This window comes from Cyprinus carpio, chromosome A8 (assembly GCF_018340385.1).
Source record: "Cyprinus carpio isolate SPL01 chromosome A8, ASM1834038v1, whole genome shotgun sequence".
NCBI classification, from domain to species: domain Eukaryota; kingdom Metazoa; phylum Chordata; class Actinopteri; order Cypriniformes; family Cyprinidae; genus Cyprinus; species Cyprinus carpio.
The window spans coordinates 22702204-22729142 of NC_056579.1; the positions used below are offsets into that span (position 1 = coordinate 22702204).

Consider the following 26939-nt stretch of genomic DNA (forward strand, 5'->3'; position numbering starts at 1 on the left):
TTATATATATTTCAAAACCAGTTTAGAGCCGCAGATTGTGCTTCCGTCAGATTAATTTTAGATGTCAGAAGTAAGAATCCAAAGGCAGTTTGTGACGTTAATACACGCCAGCTGGTGATCCTTCTTTTTATGGGCATTATTTTAAAAATCATCACAAATAGACCATGTGACTACTGTAGTCTAGTCTTGGATGTCTCTCTTTTTCAGAATCACATGCCAATTTCTTCATCAGCTACTGCAAATAGTAATTTAAAATATTTTGTTGTTATGCACCACTGTAAAAAAAAATATATATATATTTGGATGGCATCAGTTTCTGAGAGGTTTTACTTTTGCGCGACCAAAAGGTGTCAGTTTGCAGTGTAAGACCACTGTTGTATCAGCCAGCACATAAGGGTTACACACACTGATCTATATTTTATTATATTCTATATTTTAGATCAGTGGTTACACACCTTAAAAGATATATTTGACTGAAAGCACAAATGTATGTCTGCACAGTTTAGGTCATATTTTGACCACTTGTTTAAACACACACGCATGCGCGTGCCTCAGAAACACCTTCAACCGGCAGCCGGCGTGTTAAGAAGCCAGACAGTGACCTGGAACAAATGCTAAAGGACATGAGGCATTCCAGTGAGTTCAAAGGTGTGTGTGTGTCTGTGTGTGTTGCATGCGCGTGCCTGTGTGTGGTGGTGTGTTCCAGCGAGTTCAAAGGTGTGTGTGTGTGTGTGTGTGTGTGTGTGTGTGTGTTTGGGTAGATTTGTTTTGGGAACTTTTTTTTTTTAAATGGTTTAAAAATTTTACTTCATGAACCACATTTAAAAATGGTTCATGAAGTTGACAAACTAAGGCTAATTTTCAGCAATTGAAATATATCTGAAATAAAATATAGATATTTTATAAAATATCTATATTAAAAAAAAATGTTTTTAAACATAGGAAATTATAAGTGTTGTCTTGGCACCTAACTAAATAAGCTGAAGTTGAAGTACTAACATTACTAAAATTGAAAAAAAAAAAATATTGAGCCAAAATATAAATATAAAAAACTAAAATAAATATTGATATAAAAGTATAATAGATTATGATAAAATTAAGTTTAATAATTTAAAATATGAAAATGAAAGATAATTAAAATATTAATGAAGAACAATACTACATAAAAATATTACTAAAATAACACTACTTCGGAGTAGCATTATTCTGACATTCTTATATTTGCATGAAATAGCATGAAGTCTATGGTATTTCCTCGTTGAGGCCCTGATTTAATAAAGGTTTGCAGGCAAACTTGATAGCATGTGCATCTTAATGATAGTCTTTTGGGAATCGTATCATTCAGATGAAAAAAATGGATTTTTGCAGGTTTGCTTATTTAATACATCATTTCAGATGCAATTTGGTAGTGCATCAAGTTCCCTACAATTTTCAAGTTTGAGGATGCCATATAGTACATAAAAAATGGCCTGCTATATAAATACACTCACATGGCTCTTTATAGGGGATGTATCAATACTGCTAGGTGAATGAATGTGTGTGCATGAGGTCTGTTCTCACCTTAAATTAGTGGGATGGCACTGTTGGTCTCTTTGTCTAAATGAACAGAGCAGAAGGTAGCCATATATCTTGTAACTGCGCTCTTCAATCTCACGCCTGTGGTTCTGTCCAAAGTCATACATCAACATCAGGTGAAATCTAATCCATTCTTCCAGTCAATCACTCTTCATATGACTACAAACTAATCTAGCGAACAGAAGCAATCACATCCAGAAGTGCAATGACATGTCTCTAATCTGATTATGTGCTGCTTTAATCTCGGTGAAGTATTCAGATTGTGCTCAATAAGCTCAGGAGCATCATGTAAAAATCAGCATTTATCGTTACTGTCCATCACTGCAACATTTCTTTTGTCATATTCTACCCGTTCTGCCTTGTTTCTTTTCTTCACAGACTCTTTCCCCCATGTCCACCCGTCTGGCCCCCTGTTTCGTGTCCTAAGCTGTCTTGTCAGACTAATAAGATTAGTCCTTTCAGGTCCTTCTGCTGCCAGGACTGCAGGAATAGAGCCATCCGACTCCCACACTCCCCTCCTCTCTGAAGAGTGTCCTCTTCTGTCTCACTACTCTTTTTACTGATTTTAGTCATTGACTCACTCTCCTTTCCCTTCATTATGTCACATGTTTAGGTTTAGGTCAGTGTTGGGGGGTAACATCTACATGCAGCAGTGCTTACTGTACTAGTAACATTTATCAGTGTGACAGTAGTTTGGCTGTTTTCAAAGTTAATGGTGTTTCCAGGAACTACTTTTTTGAGCTTATTCAGATTCAAGTTCCAAGTTGCTGAAGAAACATTTCTGATTATTATCGATATTTTTGTGGACACTGTAATGTAAACGGTTTTTAGAGATAGAAATATAATTTGCTGCTGTTCATTATGTTTTTGATTTTAATTATGTCGATTTGGGAAAAACGAATAGCGTTTTTTTTTTTTTTTTTTTTTCTGATAAAAAAAAAAGTGATTTAAAATGCGATTTAACAAATAACAAAAAATAAACATTTGTACTTTAGATGGCAACTTCTTATTTCTGTAAGCCTGTTTTAGTATTTTTCACAAATGAAGAACAATTAAATTTAAAAACATCAATAAAAAGGAAGTAAACACTAACCAACAGTGCACTCTATAATCTGGAAAGTCTCAGTGCTGTCAAAATAAAAGTCTCACTTCCGACACTTATCGATGCTCATAATAACAAAAATGCCAAACCACTAATACTATTATAAATTAGTCTGCTTATTATGTTTATAATATGTTTTAATTATGTATTATAATTAGGATGGGAAAGTAACATATAGAAACAGCAAAATTATTATTTTATTTTTTTCTCAATAGTTAGTGCTAATAGTAATTGTGCTATATTTACCAGTCACTGTGGTGGGTGACCCGGCCTTTTTAGCATGAACGACACACTCTTGTTGAATTAACACATTTGAAGAACAAAGGAAAAGGGATTTCTAACCCTGAATTTATTAGCATGAACTGAAATGACTGTCATTGCATTACATTCAGCACCAAATTTAATTTAAAAACACACCAAAACTCCTTATTTATGTGACTTAATTAGGTGTGATTTAGCTAGATGGTGATTGTGTGTGCCAGGATGATGAAATATCTGTGAATAGACCCAGAAAGCGTGCCGAGAGAGATCTAGACAGAGAGAGAGAGAGAGAGAGAGAGAGAGAGCATCCATCATGTCATGCGTGTCTGCTGGAGTACAAGTTAAGATGTCATGGAGGTCGTCCAGCTCTTGTGAGATTTTGATTGAGTTACCAGTGTCCTCCTGGTCGTGATAAGAGTCTGGCAGGATGATACTAGCTGAATAACACATGGCAGCTATTACTCAACCGCTAATTGCTGCCATCGTGACACCCGCACCAGAAAGTGTCCATCTGTTACTGAAACCACATCCCTCCATAACTCATGCAACTCTTTAGCACAGAATGCTATTTATACTGCATTGTTTAAATTTCTTTTGTACTTCAAAAGCATGACGGTAGGTAAAACAGGAAATTTGCATATCAGTATAGAGTGCGTTTTTTCAGCATCTTTTTCAGTGGCGCTGGTTCTAGTATTTTTTCCCATAGGGTTTTGGAAAAAAAAAAAATCTTAGTGTTATAAGCCATGAACCAAACCAACCAGCTATGAGGACTATCAAAACATTACATACTTTGATTTGAAGCAAAACAAGTACATGAAAATCTGACAAAACTGCTTTAGTGAGGGAAAGAACTACAATCCCATGAAGCATTGTGAATGACATTAGTTGGATTAAAAACGACAGAGAAATACAAAACTGTTCATTTAAGTTGTTGGTTGTATTTATAAAAATAAAACCTTTTAAGTTCATTGCAAAATATGCATATATAAACACACACCAATATTTAGTACTCGATTAAGTACTGTGCTTCAAAGGGGTGGGCGGAGCTAAAGAGCGCATTGGCACACTTTGCTCGCTGCGACTCTCTGATTGGTGGAATTTTCTTACAGCATCACAGGTAATGTAGTTTTTCACCACAAATTAAACACGATCATTTTAAACCTAATTTGAATTAATGTGAACATAGATGAGATCAACAAAAGCATTTACCATCAGTTAAGAAACTCTATTTCTATTTCGTTATGGAGAAAATAGAGTTTTTCTTCCAGAACTCTGTAGATGTTTTCTTAGTTGTGTTTGTTGTTGACCATTTACATGCGAACATTGTACACCTCCCCGTGTTAACAAACTTCCAAGACTAAATTGTGAATTCCTCATATGTAAGCGGCACATACAAAGTACTCAGGGTTAGAAAATCAGGCTTTATGTGAACAATACATGCATACTATACTGATAAGGAAATTAATGCCACATGTTCTTTACATGTACGCTAACATAATCAAAGGATACTTTGGGCTTTAGACTCAAAACTATCAGTTTTATAAAGGATCTTTTACCTGACATGTTTTGACTTGACTTGGACCACATCAAAGATTTAAAGATTGACAAGAATGAAGAGACTGACAAACATGCTGACAGAGGCCTTGTTAAAGCATTCTGGCTGACGGATGCTTTCTCCATTGATTGACAAGCGTATTAAAACCTAACCCCATTCATTTGGTTGCAGTAGAAGTCTTAGTGGTTGTAATGGTAAATCAAACTAGATTTTTACATTTTCTTAAGAAAATATGAGTGCCGCAGCAAGGGTGACACCATGTTTAATTTTTTTGTGAGGTTTGACAATTGTTTGATCTTTGTCCTTTATACAGTGCATGCTATTGTAACTGTAAGTCTATTCTCACAGCCTCATTTTCATCCACGTATAATTCAATATGGCATCTAACCTGATTGAGGTCTGTTGGAGTTGGCTTGGCTAAAGTGTTTGCTAAGGTTAATGGTTTCCAATGCATTGCTAATGTGTTCTGGGTTGTTGCTAGAGAGTTGCTATGCTCTCCTCAGGAAGTGACATGATTTGAAGCACCATAAATATCCACAGCACAAGCCACATGGCCAAAGTTAGTCCAAAACAAAGGTAACCAAGAATGTAAAATAGTAATGCCTTAGCAAACACCAATAAATCAGGTCAAATTTGAAATATTTGGTCATATTTGTTAAGGAAAATTACAGGTTAAACTATCAACAGCATCCCTGCTTAAAAAAACCAAACCAAAAAACCAGCCTAAGCCGGATGGCTGGTTTAAGCTGGTCTTCCAGTCTGGTCATAGCTGGTTTGCAGGCTGGTTTTAGAGGGGTTTTGACCACCTCTTTAGCTGGTCAGGCTATTTCCAGCTTAAACCAGATAAAACCAGCTAACAAGCTTATGCTGTTTTTTTTTTCAGCAGGCATTTGTGGCATAATGTTGATGTTCTGAATAGTTCTCTTAAAAAAAAAAAAAAAAAAAAAAAAAAAACAGCAAGGTTACAGTGAGTCATTTAATGGATGGGAATGGTGCCAGTTTTTGGAGAAGAAATTGTCCATTGAGCTTAACTTGCTTTAAAACCGGAATATTCTTTTAGATGAAGGAGGCAAAAGAGAGGCAGCTTCATACTGTACATCCTTACTATCACATGAGCTGTTATAGATGAGAACATGTTTGAAAAATGAAATCTGAAACGTTAGTGAGGGAGGAGGCCGAGGGGAGGGATTGTGAAGGAAGCCACCTATTGTTTGGGTCCAGTGTTGGCTTCAGCGGCCTGAGGGGCGAGAATCAGAGAAGCGGAGAGGACCGTCATTTGACTCGGCTCAAGTGGGATGACGTTTTATTCGCTACGCGGTCATTGATGAATGGCTGAACTTGCTTAAACCTTCTTATGTTTGAACAATTCGACATATTACAGCTCTTAAAAACCAAGTTGGAAATGGATTTTGCTGTGTCATGGACGACACTGTGATCAAGGTAATATACTCTGGATACTGATCACATGGTGTTCGGTGCTTTATATATGATTTTGTAAAGCATATCAATTGGTTTTGTGTTTGAACTCGTCTGACAGGAAGTCTGTTCGGTTCCACAGTCAGAACAGCAGCAGTGATGATGATGATGGTGATGATGTATTGGCTGTAGTTTGGAAGAAGTATGTGCTGAGGGCTTGTGGGAGGTTTGCTCCGGTTTCTTTGTTGAATTACTCATTTTGGAGTTTTAAATAACGTCTCAAATTTTGTAAATATTCCCCCTCAGATTTTTCGGACAAGTAGCTTATGAATGCAGAAATGCAGTTTTATAGTAAAGTGTGCATGATTACTGGACTGTGGAGGGAAATTGTTTTCTTAAAATGGCATATATAATAATTCAAGTTAAAATGTTTTCATTCCTGTAATTTTCTTTGTTAATTAAGGTGCCCGTCATTACTCTACTATCGGGTGGGTGGGGGGGGGGTGATTGTCTGAAAGTTGCAGATATCAAAATTAATATTAAAATTTTCTCCAGATCGCTTTCTTTAAACTGAAATAGTGGAAAATGAGTTATTATGAAAATGCTGCCTTTTCCCATATCTTCTTCATACAATGAGCGGTTATTATTAGCTTTCATGTTTAATTGCAGTTTTGCAAGAAGGTTGTCAGGATTCGAACCTGCATCCATAAGCTTGCTAAACAAAGTGATATCAGTAGACTATCATATCTTAAACATGAAAAGTGAACTATTATTTCATTAAAATGTCAAATCAATTGATTTATTGGTTGATTGAAAATGTTCTTTGATTAAGTCTTGCCTAGGGCAGCAAGTGAGCCAGTATTTAATAAGTTTAATTCAGTGGTGACTGTGGCATGGCCAGAGTGACTCAATAAAGTAAAAGGTAAAAATGAAGTCAGCATTTAATTATTGCCAGGTAGATTTGACAATGTATCTGATTTATACATGATTTATTAGCAATGGTTTTGGTACAGTACAATTTTTTTTAAAGGTGAACCTTAATTATTATAATCTTATATAGTCTTATTATAACACATTTTAAGCTAATTTTACTGCTTTGATATAAAGTACAAGTACAACTACTATCAAGTCAAATCTGCTTACTACTGAACTTAAAGGCACAATATGTAAGATTTTTTTATAAAAAAAAAATCCAAAAACCACTAGAACAGTGTTATATATTTTGCTGACTAGTGTACTTACATTATCCCAAATGTTTAGAAGAATGTTTAAATCCAGAGAATAAGCAGTTTTAACTAGTGACACGGACCGTGTCCATAGTGTCATTGTGTCGCCTCCCAATGACGTCATTACCCCTCGAGTTCCGGTTTTGTTTTGTAGAAAACATGGAAACACCAAAGACGCATTAATATGTTGTGCGTTTTAATCATTAAACATGGACATAGTGTCCGTGACGTCACCCGAAGTTTTCTGAGGAGCGTTTTTGAAGCTCAAAGTGGGAGGAGTGGTCCATCGCCATCTTGGCAGCGCGTCACTCCCGGATCATCGAAAATGGGCAAAGAGGCGGGAGCTGGTTGCTGAAGCCACGCCCACCTAGGTCACCAAACTTGAACTTTGGAACACAGCGAAATGCGAAATTTTTCGCATTAGCTTGCGTTTCTGGTCTGACGCATGCGTATGAATGGAAGTCAACGGAAAGAAAAGTGCAGTGTGACCGCCCCTTGTGGCACTATAAATGCTCCGCTGCTTTCAAGCCGTGTGTTGCACTCGTTCAGCAGCCTCGTCTTTCAGCCTCACCCTGCTTCATTCTACTACGTTAATAAATCATTAGCTCATCCATGAACATGGATTGCATCAGCTGTGGGGATGAAGACCACAACTCCCATGATTCTACACTCAGTCACGGCGTCATCAAACTTCTTTGTTTGTTTTGAATATGTCCTCTAGCGGCAAAAAATTACATATTGTGCCTTTAACATTCATGAAGAAATTAAATCTAATTGCACTCTAATTAAATATTACAAACCCGATTCCAAAAAAGTTGGGACACTGTACAAAATGTGAATAAAAACAGAATGCAATGATGTGGAAGTTTCAAATTTCAATATTTTATTCAGAATCCAACATAGATTACATATCAAATGTTTAAACTAAGAAAATTTATAATTTTAAGGGAAAATAAGTTGATTTTAAATTTCATGGCATCAACACATCTCAAAAATGTTGGGACAAGGCCATGTTTACCACTGTGTGGCATTCCCTCTTCTTTTTATAACAGTCTGCAAACGTCTGGGGACTGAGGAGACAAGTTGCTCAAGTTTAGGAATAGGAATGTTGTCCCATTCTTGTGTAATACAGGCTTCTAGTTGCTCAACTGTCTTAGGTCTTCTTTGTCACATCTTCCTCTTTATAATGCGCCAAATGTTTCTCTGAGTGAAAGATCTGCCTGGACTGCAGGCTGGCCATTTCAGTACCAGGATCCTTCTTCTACGCAGCCATGATGTTGTAATTGATGCAGTATGTGGTCTGGCATTGTCATGTTGAAAAATGCAAGGTCTTCCCTGAAAGAGACGACGTCTGGATGGGAGAAATATGTTGTTCTAGAACTTGGATATACCTTTCAGCATTGATGGTGCCTTTCCAGATGTGTAAGCTGCCCATGCCACACGCACTCATGCAACCCCATACCATCAGAGATGGCAGGCTTCTGAAACTGAGCGCTGATAACAACTTGGGTTGTCCTTGTCCTCTTTATATCGGATGACATGGCATCCCCAGTTTTCCAAAAAGAACTTCAAATTTTGATTCGTCTGACCACAGAACAGTTTTCCACTTTGCCACAGTCCATTTTAAATGAGCCTTGGCCCAGAGAAAACGCCTGCGCTTCTGGATCATGCTTAGATATGGCTTCTTTTTTGACCTATAGAGTTTTCGCCGGCAACGGTGAATGGCACGGTGGATTGTGTTCACCGACAATGTTTTCTGGAAGTATTCCTGAGCCCATGTTGTGATTTCCATTACAGTAGCATTCCTGTATGTGATGCAGTGCCGTCTAAGGGCCCGAAGATCACGGGCATCCAGTATGGTTTTCTGGCCTTGACCCTTGTGCAGTATGATTGTTCGAGATTCTCTGAATCTCTGGATGATATTATGCACTGTAGATGATGATAACTTCCAACTCTTTGCAATTATTCTCTGAGAAACTCCTTTTTGATATTGCTCCACTATTTTTCGCGGCAGCATTGGGGGAATTGGTGATCCTCTGCCCATCTTGACTTCTGAGAGACACTGCCACTCTGAGAGGCTCTTTTTATACCCAATCATGTTGCCAATTGTCCTAATAAGTTGCAAATTGGTCCTCCAGCTGTTCCTTATATGTACATTTAACTTCTCCAGCCTCTTATTGCTACCTGTCCCAACTTTTTTGGAATGTGTAAATGAAATGAAATCCAAAATGAGCCAATATTTGGCATGACATTTCAAAATGTCTCACTTTCAACATTTGATATGTTATCTATATTCTATTGTGAATAAAATATAAGTTTATGAGATTTGTAAATTATTCCATTCCTTTTTTACTCACAATTTGTACAGTGTCCCAACTTTTTTGGAATCGGGTTTGTACTTAATTATATTTAATTTGGAATTTGTGCTTATTTAATGTAATTAAGTAAAGTGTATTATTTTATAATAATGCCTTGCATTTATCAAAATATTAAGTAAATCTGACTATTTACTGAATTTAACAAGTCGATATAATTATATATTTATGTTTGATATTTCCATTTCTTTCTATGAATAAATAGTACTTCCTACGATTATGTAAACATTGCTCTTTTTTTATTTTTTTATTATGACCACATAAACTATATTAATTTCTATAGCAGGGGTTTCTCACTTTCCTGCAGAGTTTAGCTCCATCCCTAATCAAACACACCTGAACAAGCTCATCAAGGTCTTCAGGATCACTGGAGAGTCCCAGCTTGCTAAACTCTGCAGGAACATGGACGTCCAGCGCAAGAGTTCAGAACCTCTGCTCTTATTGTGTACATACATGTTTTTACATGGTACTTATATTTTAAAAATACCTGCATGTAATTACATCTGTAATTAATTTCTATTTCTTTTCCAATCTCTCCTTCTGTATGCTCCTCAACTTACACTTTGTCTTATTCTGCAGTGAATCCAAAGCCTTGCTATTGTTGTTTTTTAACAAATTATAGATTGTTTGAGCAAAAAAAAAAAGATTTAACTGACAAGACTGGATTTGCATGAGAGGCTTTACATTTAAATGTTCTATTAAGTTGAATACCATCATAAAGAAGCATAAAAACACTTTTACTAACCACTTTCTATTCACAATTTTCAAAAATAACATTTGTCCTATAAAACATAATCGCTGGTGGCAACAGGTGCTTTAGGGTTAGGTAGTATGTTATCTTAGCATAGTGACAAAACACAACCATTTATGAGATTAATACAATGTCACTGCCCTAAACTCACTCTATTAACTACGTCAGTCGAGTGTTTGAAAGAACAGAAACTAGCATTCTGCTAAACTGTGATGGTTTTATTTTAGTAACGTTATCTAGCTAGCAGTTACAACGTTAAATAATTTCCAGTAATTTCCAATTGTGCTCAAGTTTTTACTCGGAAAACTGCTTTGTTAATCTATTGAAAACATTTTTGCTGAAATATTACTGTGACCGCACGCGCTTATATTACTCTGTGTCGGTGTGCTGATTCATCATAAATGGTACGGCACATTATTACAAGTAATTTCCCTGTGAATGCGTGTGCATGAATCATGTGCAGTCATAGCATCTCGAGGACACATCTGGCAGCAGATTGCATGTTGATCTTTCGTCAGGAGGATGGCTTTTGCCAGCAGAGCTTAACCAGCATGAGTGAACCTGTTGACCAGTGCCTGAGCTTTAACGTTTCTACGCTGTTTTTGTAGTGTGTTAATCTGTGTTTGTCCCTTTCTGGGAACAATAGGACAAAATGTCCCGTTTATGTAAGCTTTCCTGTAACCTCTTATTGTGTGGAGTTGTATAAATATTAGTTATTATTCCGGAAGATTTGTGTGAAGTACGTACTTAGTGGTTCTCAAAATAAATGCACATAAGTTAACAACTTTTGAATTAGATTCCATATACATTTTCTTGATACTACAGGAGCTGTATTTCACACTTACACAAGATCCCTGAAAATGTTTTCTTTTTAAAGTTGAGCTGCTTTTTACTTGATTGCCTAATAAAACATGACACTCATGACAGAAAACAGTCTAAAAAGTCAGGAATGGATCAGGCTCATAATGTGTTTAAATGATCTTTGTTTGTTTTTTGCAAAGTATTGATATATAATATATTTATATATTGATAACTTAATTACAGTTATTTAATTATTTATCATATCATGTGCTAATGAATTATATTCATTATCTTTAATATACAAGACAACATACTGTATATACAGTACACTTACATTCAAAAGATTATGGTCTGTGAGATTTTATTTTTTAATAAGACATGGTGACTGAAGATGTCCATTAAAATGAACTGATGTCTGATTTAAAGAGAACACCAGCACTTATCCCATAACTGTACTGAGGAGGATTAAACCCCCATCCCGTCCACACACACACACACACACAGACCGCTGTATTGCCGCTTCACCTCCGTGTGGACCTGTAGACCCGGCTCTGACCTCATTCTCAGCATGAGACAGAGAGAGAGTGAGATGAAGGGTTTGATATCATCGGTGGCGTGTCCAGGGACGGCGGCTCAGACTGGGACACGTGCGTTCATCAGTCTCAGCAGCACGCCGTCCGAGGAGGACGTTTGTTTAGAGTTTTGTTGGGACAAAGTCAGGACAGAGGATTAGTTTCTTTGAAAAGTGTGTCGCACCTGGACGTTTTCTGGCTGATTCTTGAACTGTATTCAGTACGTACGTATTTATTCATTCTCTTTTAATCTAATGTTTTAAGGATTGCGGATTGTTTACATTACATTCGTTTATGGCTTTAAAACACTGCATAATAATAATATTACAGGGGAAAAAAAAAACTTTATTTCATTAAACAAGTTATTTAAACATCTCAAACTGTATAGGCAAGTCAACACAACATCTGTATTTCATTAAGAATAGAACACAAAATCTATATTCTTAAACTTTTGTCAATTTACTTTTAAGCCTACTGTATCATATTTGATTAGCAAATTTCTAAATTATGAGCATGATCAAATTTTTACCTGAAATCTGTTGTACACAGTCTAAAATATACCTTCTGTTGTCTGATTGATAGTTTATACTTTTTTTAGCAAGTAAAAATCCTATTATTATTATTATTATTATTATATGTAAAACTTCAGGTCATGTGTTTTTTTTGTTGTTGTTTTTTTTTTTTGCTATGAAATCTTTATTTTATTTAAAGTAAAAAAGAATAACTTTTATATTGTTAGTAATATTTCAAGATTAACACTTGCTGTACTGAGGTTTATTTGATTATATGTATATAATATTTGAAAAAGTTCCTGTTAAATGTGAGCATTACTGAACATCAGGCTTTCGATCAATGTTTATTTGTTCATCTCTCAATCATAATTGTATTGCATTGCATTATATGTTTTGAAACTAAGGAGCACTGATCACAAAACTAAGCATTTTAATATCATCTTACGAAGACATATTTTTGGGAGATATAGAGGATCTCCCAATAATATAAACTAATATTTAGCTATATCAGCAACTGCACCAAATTGCATATCTTTGTTCAGTTTGTGTTTCTAAATAAAGTTGACTTGTTTTTCCTCAAGTATGAGCTCCATACTCCATGAGCAATAATGTCTTATGTAGAAAAATTAAATATGTAAGTAAAAGATGTATCAAATGTGACGCTCGACTAAAAATACATATCAAACGTATGCAATACATAATTAGATTTTCAAAAAAATATTTTGCTAAAGGTTTAATAAACCATTCCATTTCATGTGAGGCATTGTAAATTCTGTTATCATTGTTGTTTCAAACCTCTGATTTGATTATTTTTTTAAAAAGAAGATATTTTGAAGAATGTTTTTCATGTTTGTCCATACAATGAATATCAATGGGGTCCAAAACAACATTGGAACCTACTGACTTTCTTTTTTCTTTATTATTATTTATTTATTTATTTGGTCTTGGTTCTATGTGAAATAACGTGAAGATTAGTTTTGTTTTGCTGTGATTTTGTGTTTGTTGGTGGTTTTTGTTGGTGTGAGTTTCACTGTGTAGTGAAGTGTAAGTTCAGAACATGTTGCCGTGACTCTAGTCATTGTTTCTGTAGTTGCCATGGATGAACCTGCTGTGCTTGACTGCATCAGAAACATTAGAATATGTTGTCATTAATAGATATCTCAGATGTCATTAAATAAATTGCTGTCACAGCAGCAGATTAATTAAATCAGGGTGAGGTGTAAAACCAATGCAGTTGGACAGGCCAGTCTGCACGAACAAAAACACAACTTTTCTTATTTCTTGAAATGTGTTTTAATGTGTGATTGGATAAGATGTATGTTTAGCCTTTTTAATATTATGGGTGTTTAAGAAACATGTAGAAGCCAACATGAACGCCATTTACAACCCAGACTTTTTTCCGTAATTTGACAGGATAGTCAGTGAGAAAAAAAAATGAGGTCAGGGCTTGATTTTATCATTGAGGAATTGATTGGATTGTGAAAATTCTCTCTATGACAGAAGGGAGAGCCTGAAAAATAAGAGGGATTGGTAACATCAGCCAAAAAGAAAAGTCATAGCAAAGGCAGAGGAAGTTCTATAATTTGGTTTGATTTTGATGATTTTTTTTTTTTCTTTGAATTGATGTGTTGAATGATTAATCATTCACAGTAAGACCAGTTATGGGTAGAAAGTAAAAAGTTTGGCTCTGGGGCAGTTTTGACATTTGATTTTTGAGGGATGTGAACTTGAGTGGATGAAACACCTTTTGTGTGTGTGTGTGTGTGTGTGTGTGTGTGTGTGTGTGTGTGTGTGTGTGTGTGTGTGTGTGTGTGTGTGTGTGTGTGTGGTTTAAGTCATGAATCATCTGCCTGAAATGATGGTGTGTTTTGAGTAATAATAGGTATCATAATAGGTGTTAATAATAGGTGCTTTATTTGTAAGGTCCCAATAAGCCAACATCCATTTATTATTTTAATAAATATGTACATTTATTATTTTTTTAATATAATCAGATTCACTGAATAGTCTATTGCATACTGTTTTACAGTGTACTATAATACATTAGACTTAGTGCAAAGAAAATACAGCTATTTTCACATTGCAGATAGCCTCTGACAAATAATTATGCCATTTTTTTTCATGATTTAAAGAAAATACTTTTTTCTTAATAACTGATTAGACATTTCTCTCATTTAAAGGCAGGGTGATTTGGTTCAAAAACATGTTTTGTTTTGCTGGTTGAAAGTCTCTTCAGATAGCAATTACTTAATGAAGTGGTCTAAATGTATTTATATAATCTGTGGAAGGCCTAGGACCATAAAATGTTCTTCTAATAACATCCCTTGGTTCCGAGGGCTACGATAGGCTGTCCTACCCATAGATAAGTATACATAGATTCCTCATTAGCGACTGTTTCTCTGGGCCGCTAAACGTGAGCTGTCTGCCATATTGGAAGAGTCTACTTGACGTCATTCACCATAATAATCAATGAATATCCAAAGATGCCACAATCCTTACATATCTAAGGTCCCGCCCCTTTTCTCGCATTCTCACCTGTGAAAGGTTATTCCGTTTCTTTGTTATTAGGTTTCCCTTTGGTTTTTTAAATCATGGTTTTTTTTGGATTGTGGCATCTTCGAATACTGGTTGATTATTATGGTGAATGATGTCGAGTTGCGAGATAGCGGACGCGTCTACATGCTTGGAGCTGTCGAATGAGGCACCTACCTATACATATCTATGGTCCTACCTGCCTGTTAATGTATGTATTTGCAAACCTCTTTCACAACAACACACAGAGAAAAAAAAATGCAAATAAATAAATTGAATGAACAGTTGTGCTATAGATGATAATGGAACAGAATAGAGTAAGATGCAGAGATTCACACATGATACATCATCAGAGCGTTCCATTACGCTATATCAGACTGAGCGAGAATGAAAGGTGTTATTATTATAATATGAATGAATGAGACATGAGCTAATCTGACAGTGTTGTATTCAATCCTCCACTAACACCGTCTCTCATCATGTCGCTGGTTAGCCTCAGGTCATGTGTTTTGGAGGAAGCGTGGCTTTGGAGAGTGATTTGCAGGGAGGCTGGGATCTTATGCTTTCAGAGCTAGCTTGCTATTGCTAGCCTCTTTGAAATCGCCTACTCTACGTTTAAGTTTAATGATAACACAAGGAGAAATATACAGTCAAACACGTAGCCTTTCAAATATACTCCATAGCGTGCTCGAACACAGGCGGTCGAAACATGCACTCTAGAAAGCGTCGTCTTTGTCCATCGCCTGCACTATTTTACTCCAGAAGTTATGACCTTTGTACTCTTTTAAACTAAAGTTGCAGAAGCCTCATAACTCTCTCACACATGTACTTGTCAATGCAGCCATCTGTTGTTCTTGCAGTCTCTGCTATATTGTTGTTGTTGTTCTGTCTCTTTAGTTTTTGTTTTGTACGCATGCAGTACTTGCGTACTATTCTGGGGTGTGTTTCCCAAAAGCATCGTTGGCTACCTATGATTGTTAGTTCCATTGAACTCTATTGGTAATGACGGAACTTGCAACGAGTTGCTTTTGGGAAATGCACCCCTGGTGAGGAAATATGCATCAAGCACACTGTGCATGGAACCTCGCGCACATGTTAAAACCTGAGTACACTTTGAGCTTTACAAAAATCAGGCGGTGCATATACAGTATGTCCTTACTGTTCTGATAACCTTAGTGTACGCATAAAAAAGGGAAGTCAACTTTGGGTTTTTGTATAGCACACAAGTCATGAATGGTCTGAATTCACATTGTGGAAATGAGGAGTCTTAATATCTCCTATTGCGTTTCATGAAAAATGATGATGAGTAGATGACAACATTTTTATTTTGGGTGAACTGTCTTTTTGTGGAAATGCTGAAGTTGCACAAATGTACCATGGGCAGTGCCGTCTCCCTCTTTCTTATGTTTATAAAGTCTTTTTTAGCTGCTTCCGTTCAACAATGAATATATCATTTTGTTTGCCTGGTTGTCTGTTTCACAAAATTTTATTAACTTTTTACAGATCCTAAATCATGAAGAGTTTTGCATAGTTTCAGTTTGGGTTGGTTGTTTTGGCTGTGGTCATTCAGCGCCGCTCTGCTGACCTGTTTCCACAGGAAGATCTGTGTGCACTGTAAGTGTGTGCGGGAGGAGCATGTGGTGCGCTCTGTGCCCGGACAGCTGGAGAGAATGATGTTAAAGCTGGTGTCTGACTTCCAGAGGCACTCCATATCTGACGACGACTCGGGCTGCGCCTCGGAAGAATATGCCTGGGTGCCGCCCGGGATCAAGCCTGAACAGGTGAGCAGGCAGCATTCAGGAGAATCTATACATAAAGTTACATTGATTTAGTGATTGGAGAGTTTGGTCTGAATCAGCCAATCACAGCCCATTTTATTTTAACCACCCACTAGCACAGGAAGAGATTGTACTCGCATGAAAAGCGACCAGTCTCAGTTTGTGAGTAGTTTTCTAGGTCAGTCTAAAATTGTATTTTAAGTGTGTGTCCATAGTGCTCTTTTTATGGCCTTTTCCCCCCCATCACATATTTTAGTAATCATCCTAAATTAAATATCATTCGAAACAGTGAAACACTCAGAATTCATCCTGTGAAAGTAGTTTTGAAAACAGACATTGCATAACCATAGAAATTATACTTTAAATCCATTTAGCAGGCACCACCCCCTAGTGGGCGGTATCGAGTGTCATATTACGAAATTTACTACACTATTAATCTAAATTTTCTAATCTTGAAAAAACATTATTGGAAAGGTTTGAGTCTCAAAGTACTTTGACACACATTTACACCCGGTGGCTATTTTTGGTATAACGCCTCAACACCAGGACCTCAGTTTTTGTAATATCAACTTCAAATTTGGAACCTAACTTAATTAAATGCATAGCTTTGGTTTTATAGCAATTTGACAGTTTTTTTTTTTTTTCGTATCTTTGGTTTTATATCATTTTTTTTTTTTTACACTTTATTTTTTTAAATGATTATTAATATATATATTTTTTTATGTTCACTTTTAATAATCTGACCAACCTTAGATCTGTATTCCAAAGCGTTCATAAATTACAACCATTTAAGTTCAGATTTTCACATCTATGTTCAGAAAGGCTGTGACAGTTATCTGTGTTCATTACCTGATACAGGTGTATCAGTACTTCAGCTGTATTCCAGAGGAAAAGGTTCCATTCGTCAACAGTCCAGGAGAGCGATACCGTATCAAACAGCTTTTACACCAGCTGCCGGCCCATGACAGCGAGGTAAAACTGCTTACATCCTCACACTCGTCTCCGGATCCCAAACCCACAGCTGTGAATCCTGAATCTATGAACCCTACAGCCTGGTCTTAGATTCTTATCCAAACTCACACATGAATCATAGCTTCCTGCATACGGAGTACTACTTTTTACAGTAGTAAGCAGTATGCAGTGATTATTATTAAAACTAATTAAAAACAACAGTACAGTATGCTACAAGTTATGAGATGTACATTAAATTGATCAAAAGTGACAGCAAAGACATTATTTTATAATGTTGGAGAAGGTTTGCATTTCAAATAAATGCTGTTCTTTTGAACTTTACATTTTCATGCTGATTTGGAACAAAAAAATAAATTAAAATCAGTTTTTACCTTTTTTTACTATGGTAATAAGATATTTTTGGGATAACTTAATCACCATATAAATAATGCAAAACAAACTTAATGGCCATAAGGCTTCATTTTCATTATGCAAAACATAATTTCTTTTTTCATGTTCAACATGTTTTCATGGATTTCACCCTGAATCCATCAATGACGATGACAGTGTTAGGTTCTAAGTGTGTGTTGGTCTGTGTGGAGTTGTAACAGAACTGTAAATGTGTGTGTGCACAGCCTCAGTACTGTAACTCTCTGGGTGAAGAAGAGAAAAAAGAATTGAGGTTATTCAGCCAGCAGAGGAAGAGAGAGAATCTGGGCCGTGGCATCGTACGACTTTTTCCAGTCACCATGACCGGAGCCATCTGTCAACAGGTAGAGAAACAGAGACATGAAAGATCTTCTCAACTGTAACGTCACCTTGAAATGACAACTCACTGCTTCCTTGCCCAGGACAAACAGTGCATACTTATCTGAGCAGCGCTTCAGCTGAAGCTGGTGTGTGCGTTGAGCTACTTGAGCTGAAGAGGCTCTCGTCTGGCATGTGGCTTCAGGAAACTTTTTAATATGCTGCGATCAATTCAGACTCCAGCCTGAGCAGAGCCAAGGCAGATATCATTTGTACTAGATAAAAGCACATACTTTCCATTCACCCTCTGTGATATTTTAAGAGTTTTGCCACATTTCAACACCCATAATGCACTCCAGCTGATGAGTAGCTGCCAGGAGGGTGTGACTGTGCTGAGGAGAGGCAGTTTGTGTCATGTTGTGTTGATTTGTGTGAATACTCAGACTTTGTATGTCATCAAACACAGAAGAAACAGAAATAGTATGTATCTTTTTCATATTTTACTTAGAAATTTTGGCTTTATTATAGCTGTTCATTATAGAGGCTGTGCTCTGCTAAAGACCAAGGAAGTGCTGTTAAAGAGTGCTAGAAATGATATGAAGCAGATTTGCCACTTTACTTGTGTTAAAATCACTGTAACACAAGTTTGAGTGACTTTTTTTCCTTCCCTAGTATATATATTTTTTTAATTTATAATATAATAATTTAATTTTAATAAATTATAAAAAGATATTATAACGTTACTATAGTAATATTATTGTACTGTAAAAAAAGAATGGAGTATTTAATAATATTAGTAGTAATAATAGTAATAACAATTTAATTTTAATAAATTATAAAAATTTAATCAAAGATATGTTGCTACAATAATATTATTGTACTGTAAAAAAAGAATGGAGTATTTCATATTAGTAGTAATAATAGTAATAACAATAATTTAATTTTAATAAATTATAAAAATAATTAAATCAATAAAGATATGTTTCTATAGTAATATTATTGTACTGTAAAAAAGTATAGAGTATTTAATAGTATTAGTAGTAATAATAGTAATAACAGTTTAATTTTAATAAATTAAAACAATTAAATCAATAAAGATATTACTATAGTATTATTATTGTTCTGTAAAAAAAATCGAGTATTTAATAATAATAGTAGTAATAATAATAATAATAATACTATTATTATTAATATAATTATTATTTTTATTAAAAGATTTTAATAATTTAGAAAATTGTCAATAAAGAAATATTGCTTTAGTCATAATACTATTGTACTTTAAAATAGAGTATTTCATAATAATAATAATAATAACCATTACTATTAAATATTTTATTATTATGTACAAATTTTATGTTAAGTTATACAAATATTTTATAGAAATAGTACTATTGGACTGTAAAAAATAGTAATTTTACAATTTTGTAAATTGACAATACTAATATTTATGGATGTTTTAATTTCTTTGCTTTCAAATGTTAAACCACAGAGTGTTATTTTGTTATTATATTATAAGTTATAAATAAATGAATAAATAGCACTGATCAGGAGATTTGGTGGGATCTTGAACTGTTCCTGCTCCTGCTGTTCGTCTTGTTTCTGTCTCATCACAGAGTTTTCAACATGTAATTATGAGTTTAGAAACTTTCTGTATCTCTCTTCTCACCCCGCTGTCTTCGTCTCAGTGTGGCAGGCAGATCTGCGGTGGTGACATAGCAGTGTTTGCGTCGCGAGCAGGTCACGGCTCCTGCTGGCATCCTCAGTGCTTCCAGTGCGGTTCCTGTAACGAGCTGCTGGTGGATCTCATATACTTCTATCAGGACGGACACATCTACTGCGGCCGGCACCACGCCGAGCGCATCAAACCCCGCTGCCAGGCCTGCGACGAGGTGACCGCTATCCCACTGCTTTCCACCCAGTTCATGTTTTCATCCATTTGTTGGAGGCGTGGTGTAATGCTTATCACACATGTGCCAGACACACAGAGCCTTGGTGCTCATGCAGGAGACACAGGTTCAAATTTACCAAAACAGAATTTGACACTGAAATAGAGTTTGATCACAGCCCTCCATCATTTACTGAGTGGATCACATATTTCAAACACATATTTCTGCGATAGAAACAGAGGTGGTGCATGTGACTTACGCAGTATCTTGCTCCTCCTGTGGTGATCAGATCATCTTTGCAGACGAGTGTACGGAGGCTGAGGGCCGGCACTGGCACATGAAGCACTTCTGTTGTTTTGAGTGTGAGACGGTGCTGGGCGGCCAGCGGTACATCATGAGAGAGAGCCGGCCGTACTGCTGCCACTGCTACGAGTCCCTGTACGCCGAATACTGCGACGCCTGCGGAGAACATATCGGTGAGAGCACACAGACTACACTGTATACAGCACGAGGAGCAAACCGCTGCCACACAGTGAGAGAGGGAAAGAATATTTAGAGTAAATATAAATATAACTCATATATAGGTGAATTTTTGAGGATAAACAAATACATATCATCAGAAAAAAATCCACTTTTCATTATATCACATTTTTAATTAAAAACCATAAAAATTGAAGGCAAAGCAACAAATACTTCTGATGTATAAATATATTTAAATAATCTAAATAATATACCTTATTCATTACAATATTGAGAATATGGGGGAAATGTACTTTATAATCATGAAATTATAGTCTTAATGTGTGTCCTAAAAATGTATTTATGCAAAATATGTGGTATAAATCTATTTTTTTTAGTATATTTATGTTGTGTATGTTTGTGTCATAAAAGTTTTTATGAAAAATGTGTGGTATAAATTATTTTTTTTTATTTTTTTTTTTGTTATTTGTTTTGTTTATTTGTAATTTTTTTTTATTTTTTTTTTTTTTATTTTTATTTATGTAATGTACACTTTGGACACATTATAATTATAGTATTGATCAAAAAGTGAGAGAGCAAAAGATTTATATTTCAAATAACTGATTTTATTCCAGAAATACATTTATTCCAGGAAAAAAATTAAATACAATATATATATGATATATACGATGTTTTTCTTGAGGAGCAAATCAGCATATATATAATTATATTCAGAAGGATCATGTGACACTGAAGACTGAAAAAATTAATCTGTGCATCACAGAAATAAGTTACATTATAAAATAGATTCACACACAAAAACAGTTTGAAGCACTTGTTGAAGATTTCTCTGTGTAATTGACAGCATTGCTACAGATGCAGAAGCTTAACTCGTTTTTAGGAGTGCTGTGAGGCTTGATTTCCTCTCTCTCTCTCTCTGTCTGTCTGTAGGTATAGACCAGGGTCAGATGACGTACGAGGGCCAGCACTGGCACGCGTCTGAAGAGTGTTTCTCCTGCGCCTGCTGTCGGCTCCCTCTGCTGGGCAGACCCTTCCTGCCTCGCCGCGGACTCATCTTCTGCTCCCGCTCCTGCTCGCTCGGGGAAGACCCAGACAACTCCGACTCCTGCGATTCTGCCCTACAGAGCAAACCAGTGTCACACAAGACCATTCAAAACCCACAGCATAGTTCCACACCACGGCCACAGGGGGGAAGCAGCGTCACTGTCACCTCTAAAGTGAACACATGCAGAACTGCAGTCAAAGCAGCCAGTACAACAACAGCCAGCTTTCCACTGGAGAGCAAAGGTACAAATGTTACCATGCATTATTATATTTACCTTGCTTTTTTGTGGTGGTTCACACATATGCACTATTTTCTCATTAAAATACAAGGAATATACATAACTTAGGTAAATCTCACAAAACCTAGCAAGAAAAGTCATTTCACCCCAAAATAAAAAAAAAAAATATATATATATATATCTATAAATATATATATATATATATATATATATATATATATATAATATATATATATATATATATATTAACATTTATAAATCTAATTATTTGGTAATTAAACACAATTAAGCACTTTTTTATCTCTAAATTCTCATTATTGTAAAGACAAATTATTTAGATATTTTAATTGTAAAGTACAATTGTATGCATATGTTACCTTTAGTTTATGCTGATTTAAAAAAAAAAAAAAATTCTGGACAAGATGATCAGGTCCTAAAATAGTCTGTCTGTCTGGAAAAATTGATATTCAACATGGATGGGTTAAATTGATCAAAATTGATAGTAAAGACATTTATAATGTTACAAAAGATACAAATTATAAATGTTGTTCTTTTGAACTTTCTATTCATCTAAGAATCCTGTAAATTACAGTTTCAACAAAAATATAGCATAAATGTATTAACACTGATAATATTAAGAAATGTTACTTGAGCAGCAAATCAGCATTTTGGAACGATTTCTGAAGGATCATGTGACACTGAAGACTGGAGTAATGATGCTGAAAATCCAGCTTTGAATCACAGAAATAAATTACACTTTACAATATATTCAAATATAAAACAGTTATTTTAAATTGTAATAATATTTCACTAATTTCCAAATGGTGAAGAAAAGACACTTCTGTAAAAAATATAAAAAAATCTTACCAAAATATAACCGATGCTGCGTTTCCCAAAAGCAGTGTGAGCTCAAGTTGATCAGTGTTCTCTACGATTAAGTGCTTTTGGGAAGCGCAGCCCAGGACATTTTTATTGTGAGATTTACCTTCATGATCAACATTTGTAAAATTGAATATTATTGACACTGTTTGTAATCAGAAGCGTCTCTAAAGTCCCTGCTTGTTGATTTTGCAGGTGTTCACACCTCTTTCCATCCTATGTTGAATGGCGAGCCTCCACCGTATGGACCACACTCACATCTGTCCTCTCAGCTCTGTCCAGCAGCCAATGACAGGGCAGCATTAGTTTGCAAGGACCAGTCAAGCATCAGCACACAGCAAGTGAATCACCGGCCAGACAGTCTGGAGTTTACCGTGGAGCTGAACGGATACGCAGAATTTGGCCCTTTCCCACCAAGCTTCACGTCTAGAGGGACTTCCACTGCAAAGGATTGTGGGAACATCATCGAGAGCAGTTGTTCAGGTATGCGTGAGTCAGTAAGGCAGTGTATCTGGTCAGAAGCTGTATTTCTTATTTCACTACCTCTATCATAGGAATTTCCTCTCAGCTGGAGTCTTCAGATGCATTTGATGATCTAAATGACTCCGACTCCTTCCCGCCTCCTCCGCCCCCGGTTTTCTTTGATCCGTCTGATTCCCCGGCGGCTGTCACCGAAGCCGAAGACGTGCCCGCGACACCGGTCCGCAGCAGCACCGCCAGGGTCAGCTTCAGAGAGCCAATCAGCTGCAGCTATTCAGTGGAAGAGGAAGAGTGGGAGGAAGAGGAAGTGGTGGAGACGGAGAGAAGAGGGGGTGAGGATGAGGAGCAGGAGGAAGATGAAGGAAGTTTGGGACACAGGTTGCACTTCTGCGCTGAAGGACCCTCTCAAATGGACCTGCTGGGTAAGATCATGAAACTTTCAGCACTTCCAAGCACCTGACGAGGTTGTGTTGGAAATGCTTAAAGGCTAGGTTTCCCGAACGGGGGTTTGTGAGGGAACCGCGCAGGGTTTGCGAATTCACAAAAAGCTAATAATTAATTCAATAGAAGACAGGATTATGTGATTGAACACAAGAACTGTGATTATCAAGATTTAGGTTATTTTAGGAAAGACACTTTTGTCTAACATCATTACGAAGAAGCTGTTGGTGTTTCAAGTTTATACTAGTCACCGTTTTTTATTTTTTTTATCCAAATTCTGGATCGGACAGATGGATTCAGTAGTGATGAGGCCAGACTGAAACCTGGGAGCCAAAACAAGAAATTCAAGAAGTTTATCATGTCATGTTTGCATCAGGGCATAGTTCACCCAAACAACGCCAGGTTGGGAAGATTACAAAATTTGCATGACACTGGGCAGAAACTGTATGCATTCAGGAGAAAAGCTCTGATAGGGTCACTTAAATTCTTTACATCTGGCAACTGGGACCATGAAAGCTTGCGGAGGCTAAAAGGGATAGTTCACCCAAAAATTTTAATTTGGTGTTTATCTGCTTACCCCCGGGGCATCCAGGATGTAGGTAACTTTGTTTCTTCAGCAGAACACAAATGATGATTTTTAACTCCAGCCGTTTCAGTCTCCCAGACGTATAATGCATGGCAATGGTAACAAAAATCCATGAGAGTAAAAAAACAAACATACACAGACAAATCCAAATTAACCCTGCGGCTCGTGATGACACACTGATGTCCTGAGACACGAAACCATCGGTTTGTGTGAGAAACCGAATAGTATTTATATAATTTTTTACCTCTAATACACCACTATGTCCAACTGCCTTGAACGCGTGCACGTCATCCGTCATCCATCAATCCATGACCGTGCTCTGTGTATACAATGAGTGACGTATTCTCGCGAGAGATGACTTGCATAAACTTTGCCAGAGTGCGTACACACTTTACACACCGGATGCCATGCACACGCTGGATCAGCAGATTCACAGAAAAGATCTGAATCAAAATAATGATTTCTTTATGAATCAGGAAAATAACTCATGAGACTTGAGTAAATAATAAAGTTTAGTTTTTGGGTGAACTATTCACACTTGGGGAAGTCGTGGCCTAACGGTTAGAGTGTCGGACTTGCAATTCAGGGGTTGTGAGTTTGAGTCTCGGGCCGGCAGGAATTGTGGGTGGGGGGAGTGCATGTACAGTGCTCTCTCCACCCTCAATACCACGACTGAGGTGCCCTTGAGCAAGGCATCGAACCCCCAACTGCTCCCCGGGCGCCGCAGCATAAAATGGCTGCCCACTGCTCCGGGGTGTGTGTTCACGGTGTGTGTGTGTGTTCAGTGCTGTGTGTGTGTGTGCACTTTGGATGGGTTAAAAGCAGAGCACGAATTCCGAGTATGGGTCACCATACTTGGCTGTATGTCACGTCACTTTCACTTTCACTTTTTTCACTTTCACTAAGTTCCAGCAAAATGCTGTTTTGACTTGCATCAGTGGTGATCTCATTTGATCATGTTTCCTTCAGATGGGTCAAACCACCGCAGGTTCCATCGGGGAAGCGGCGGCCACCATCCCAGCGAGAAGCGGCTCAGACGCTCCCGAGGTCCACGAAGCGACAGACCTCGCCTGGAAACCCTGGAATGCAGGGTAGGGGACCGCAGGCGGTCCAACAGCGTCCTGGACGGCAGCCTTACCCTGCACTCCACCCGCTACCGGCACGAAGACTCCTGCTCCACCTGCTCCTCCTCCTCAGACTCAGAGGAGGAAGGCTTCTTTCTGGGCCAGCGCATTCCTCTGCCGCCGCAGCTGACGGGTGGAGAGAGAGCAGCAGAAGGACAGAGAGAGGACGAGGACAAGAGCCGAAGAGGAAGTTTCAGGAGGAGGACACAGAGTCTTGGTAGAAAAGACAAGGATAAGGACAAGAACTGCATACTGTCCTGAGACAAAGACATGCGTGTTAAAAACTGGAAATTAAAGAACGCGGTCCCAGCTGCTCAGTGTAGATCAAAGTTTATGAGTCACATTTTGTGTGATAAAAATAGAAACTATCTTACAGTCTTTGCAAATGTGTGCCAGTATTTTTATAAAGGTGATGAAATATTATCTAATATCAGTTTCAGTATCATGGTGCTTAGTCAAATTTACTAGCATTATTATTCGGGCCGAGGAACATTTTGAATCCAAGCTTTGTTTGTTACAGGAAAATTAGAACTACAGTTTCTACATTTAATGTGAGAGAGCTAGGTGAGCTGATTTCATTTTACATCTCTTTACAGCTAAAGGCCTGTTTCACACAAAAATATTTAGCGCAAAAAATCACTTCAATTTTGGCATGCAGTTCATTTGATCAGTATGGAAGCTTGTTTCCTCCACGTAATAAATAAATAAAAGGTAAATGCTACTTTTTCCCCCTCATAATTCAGACTTTTTTCTCGTAATTTACATCTCGCAGTTATGACTTTTTGTTATGATATAAACGTGTTTTTGTGAGATATAGTCGTGTAATTCTGAGAATTAGTATTTAAATCAAAATTTAATGAGAAATGTGTAATATATGTTAAATATTAAAACGTTAGAATTACCAATTACTTTTTTTATATTTCATTCAGTGGCGGAACCGGGCTTCCATAGTCAGACGAATCAATGAAAAAGCAATTTCACGCAATTTAAAAATTAAAAAAAAAAAAAAAATAAAAAAGGTTATATTTTTGGCAAATGTAAAAGCCCTTTCACACCAAAAGTGAAATGAATAAGCCTCAGGCTGAAGGACATTTAAATATTGCAGGTTTGCATCATATTCTGAGAGTGCATTTCACTGTTTTTTATTTATTTTGAGGAATACTGAATCTGTTTTTGTGTAAGTGAGATGAGTAAATGCATGTTCACATGTTCACACAGCGAACACAACACTTCTGCACTCACTCCTGATTTCTCTCAACATGAGGACAGGAGAACTGTCAGCCGATCAGTGGGAAAACAGAGTAGCTGGAATTATTTATTTGAAAAAGTAACTCATATATTTTCCTGTAAATTAAAAAGTAACTGGATACTTTACTAGTTACTTGAAAAAAGTAATCTGATTACGTAACTCACATTACTTGTAAGGTGTTATAAGATAAAATGTTAAGTGCTAAATCTAAAACAAACTACTTAAACAGGTGAATAGTGGTTGCTTGTCTGGTTTTGAGAGTGCTGTGTAACTTGCACTTGCTGAAGGTTTAACTACATGAAACTCACTGAATTGAAATGCAAACACAATGTGGTGAAGTTATTGTTTTACAGCATGTACTAGAGTCACAAGTCAAC

At 36.6% G+C, this 26939-nt stretch overlaps 1 protein-coding gene and 1 pseudogene across 4 annotated transcripts in view; both read left to right on the top strand.

Moving 5' to 3' along the window:
* Nucleotides 1–26088, top strand: part of LOC109095000 (prickle homolog 3) — a 34973-nt gene extending 8885 nt beyond the window's left edge. Inside the window, exons 1-10 of one of the 4 annotated variants that reach the window (XM_042762840.1) lie at nt 5782–5933; nt 16276–16459; nt 17315–17428; nt 18043–18180; nt 19840–20043; nt 20330–20516; nt 21451–21807; nt 22878–23165; nt 23237–23584; nt 25159–26088. In XM_042762840.1, coding sequence (XP_042618774.1) covers nt 16349–16459; nt 17315–17428; nt 18043–18180; nt 19840–20043; nt 20330–20516; nt 21451–21807; nt 22878–23165; nt 23237–23584; nt 25159–25574 — 2163 coding nt within the window. In that variant the 5' untranslated portion in view covers nt 5782–5933; nt 16276–16348 and the 3' untranslated portion in view covers nt 25575–26088. Of the gene's footprint in view, nt 1–5781; nt 5934–11447; nt 11855–16275; nt 16460–17314; nt 17429–18042; nt 18181–19839; nt 20044–20329; nt 20517–21450; nt 21808–22877; nt 23166–23236; nt 23585–23893; nt 24309–25158 lie in introns of those variants that run through there. The other 3 variants (XM_042762839.1, XM_042762838.1, XM_042762837.1) reach the window with 3 other exon arrangements.
* LOC109095494 overlaps nt 9666–26939 on the top strand; it is a 34090-nt pseudogene continuing 16816 nt past the window's right edge.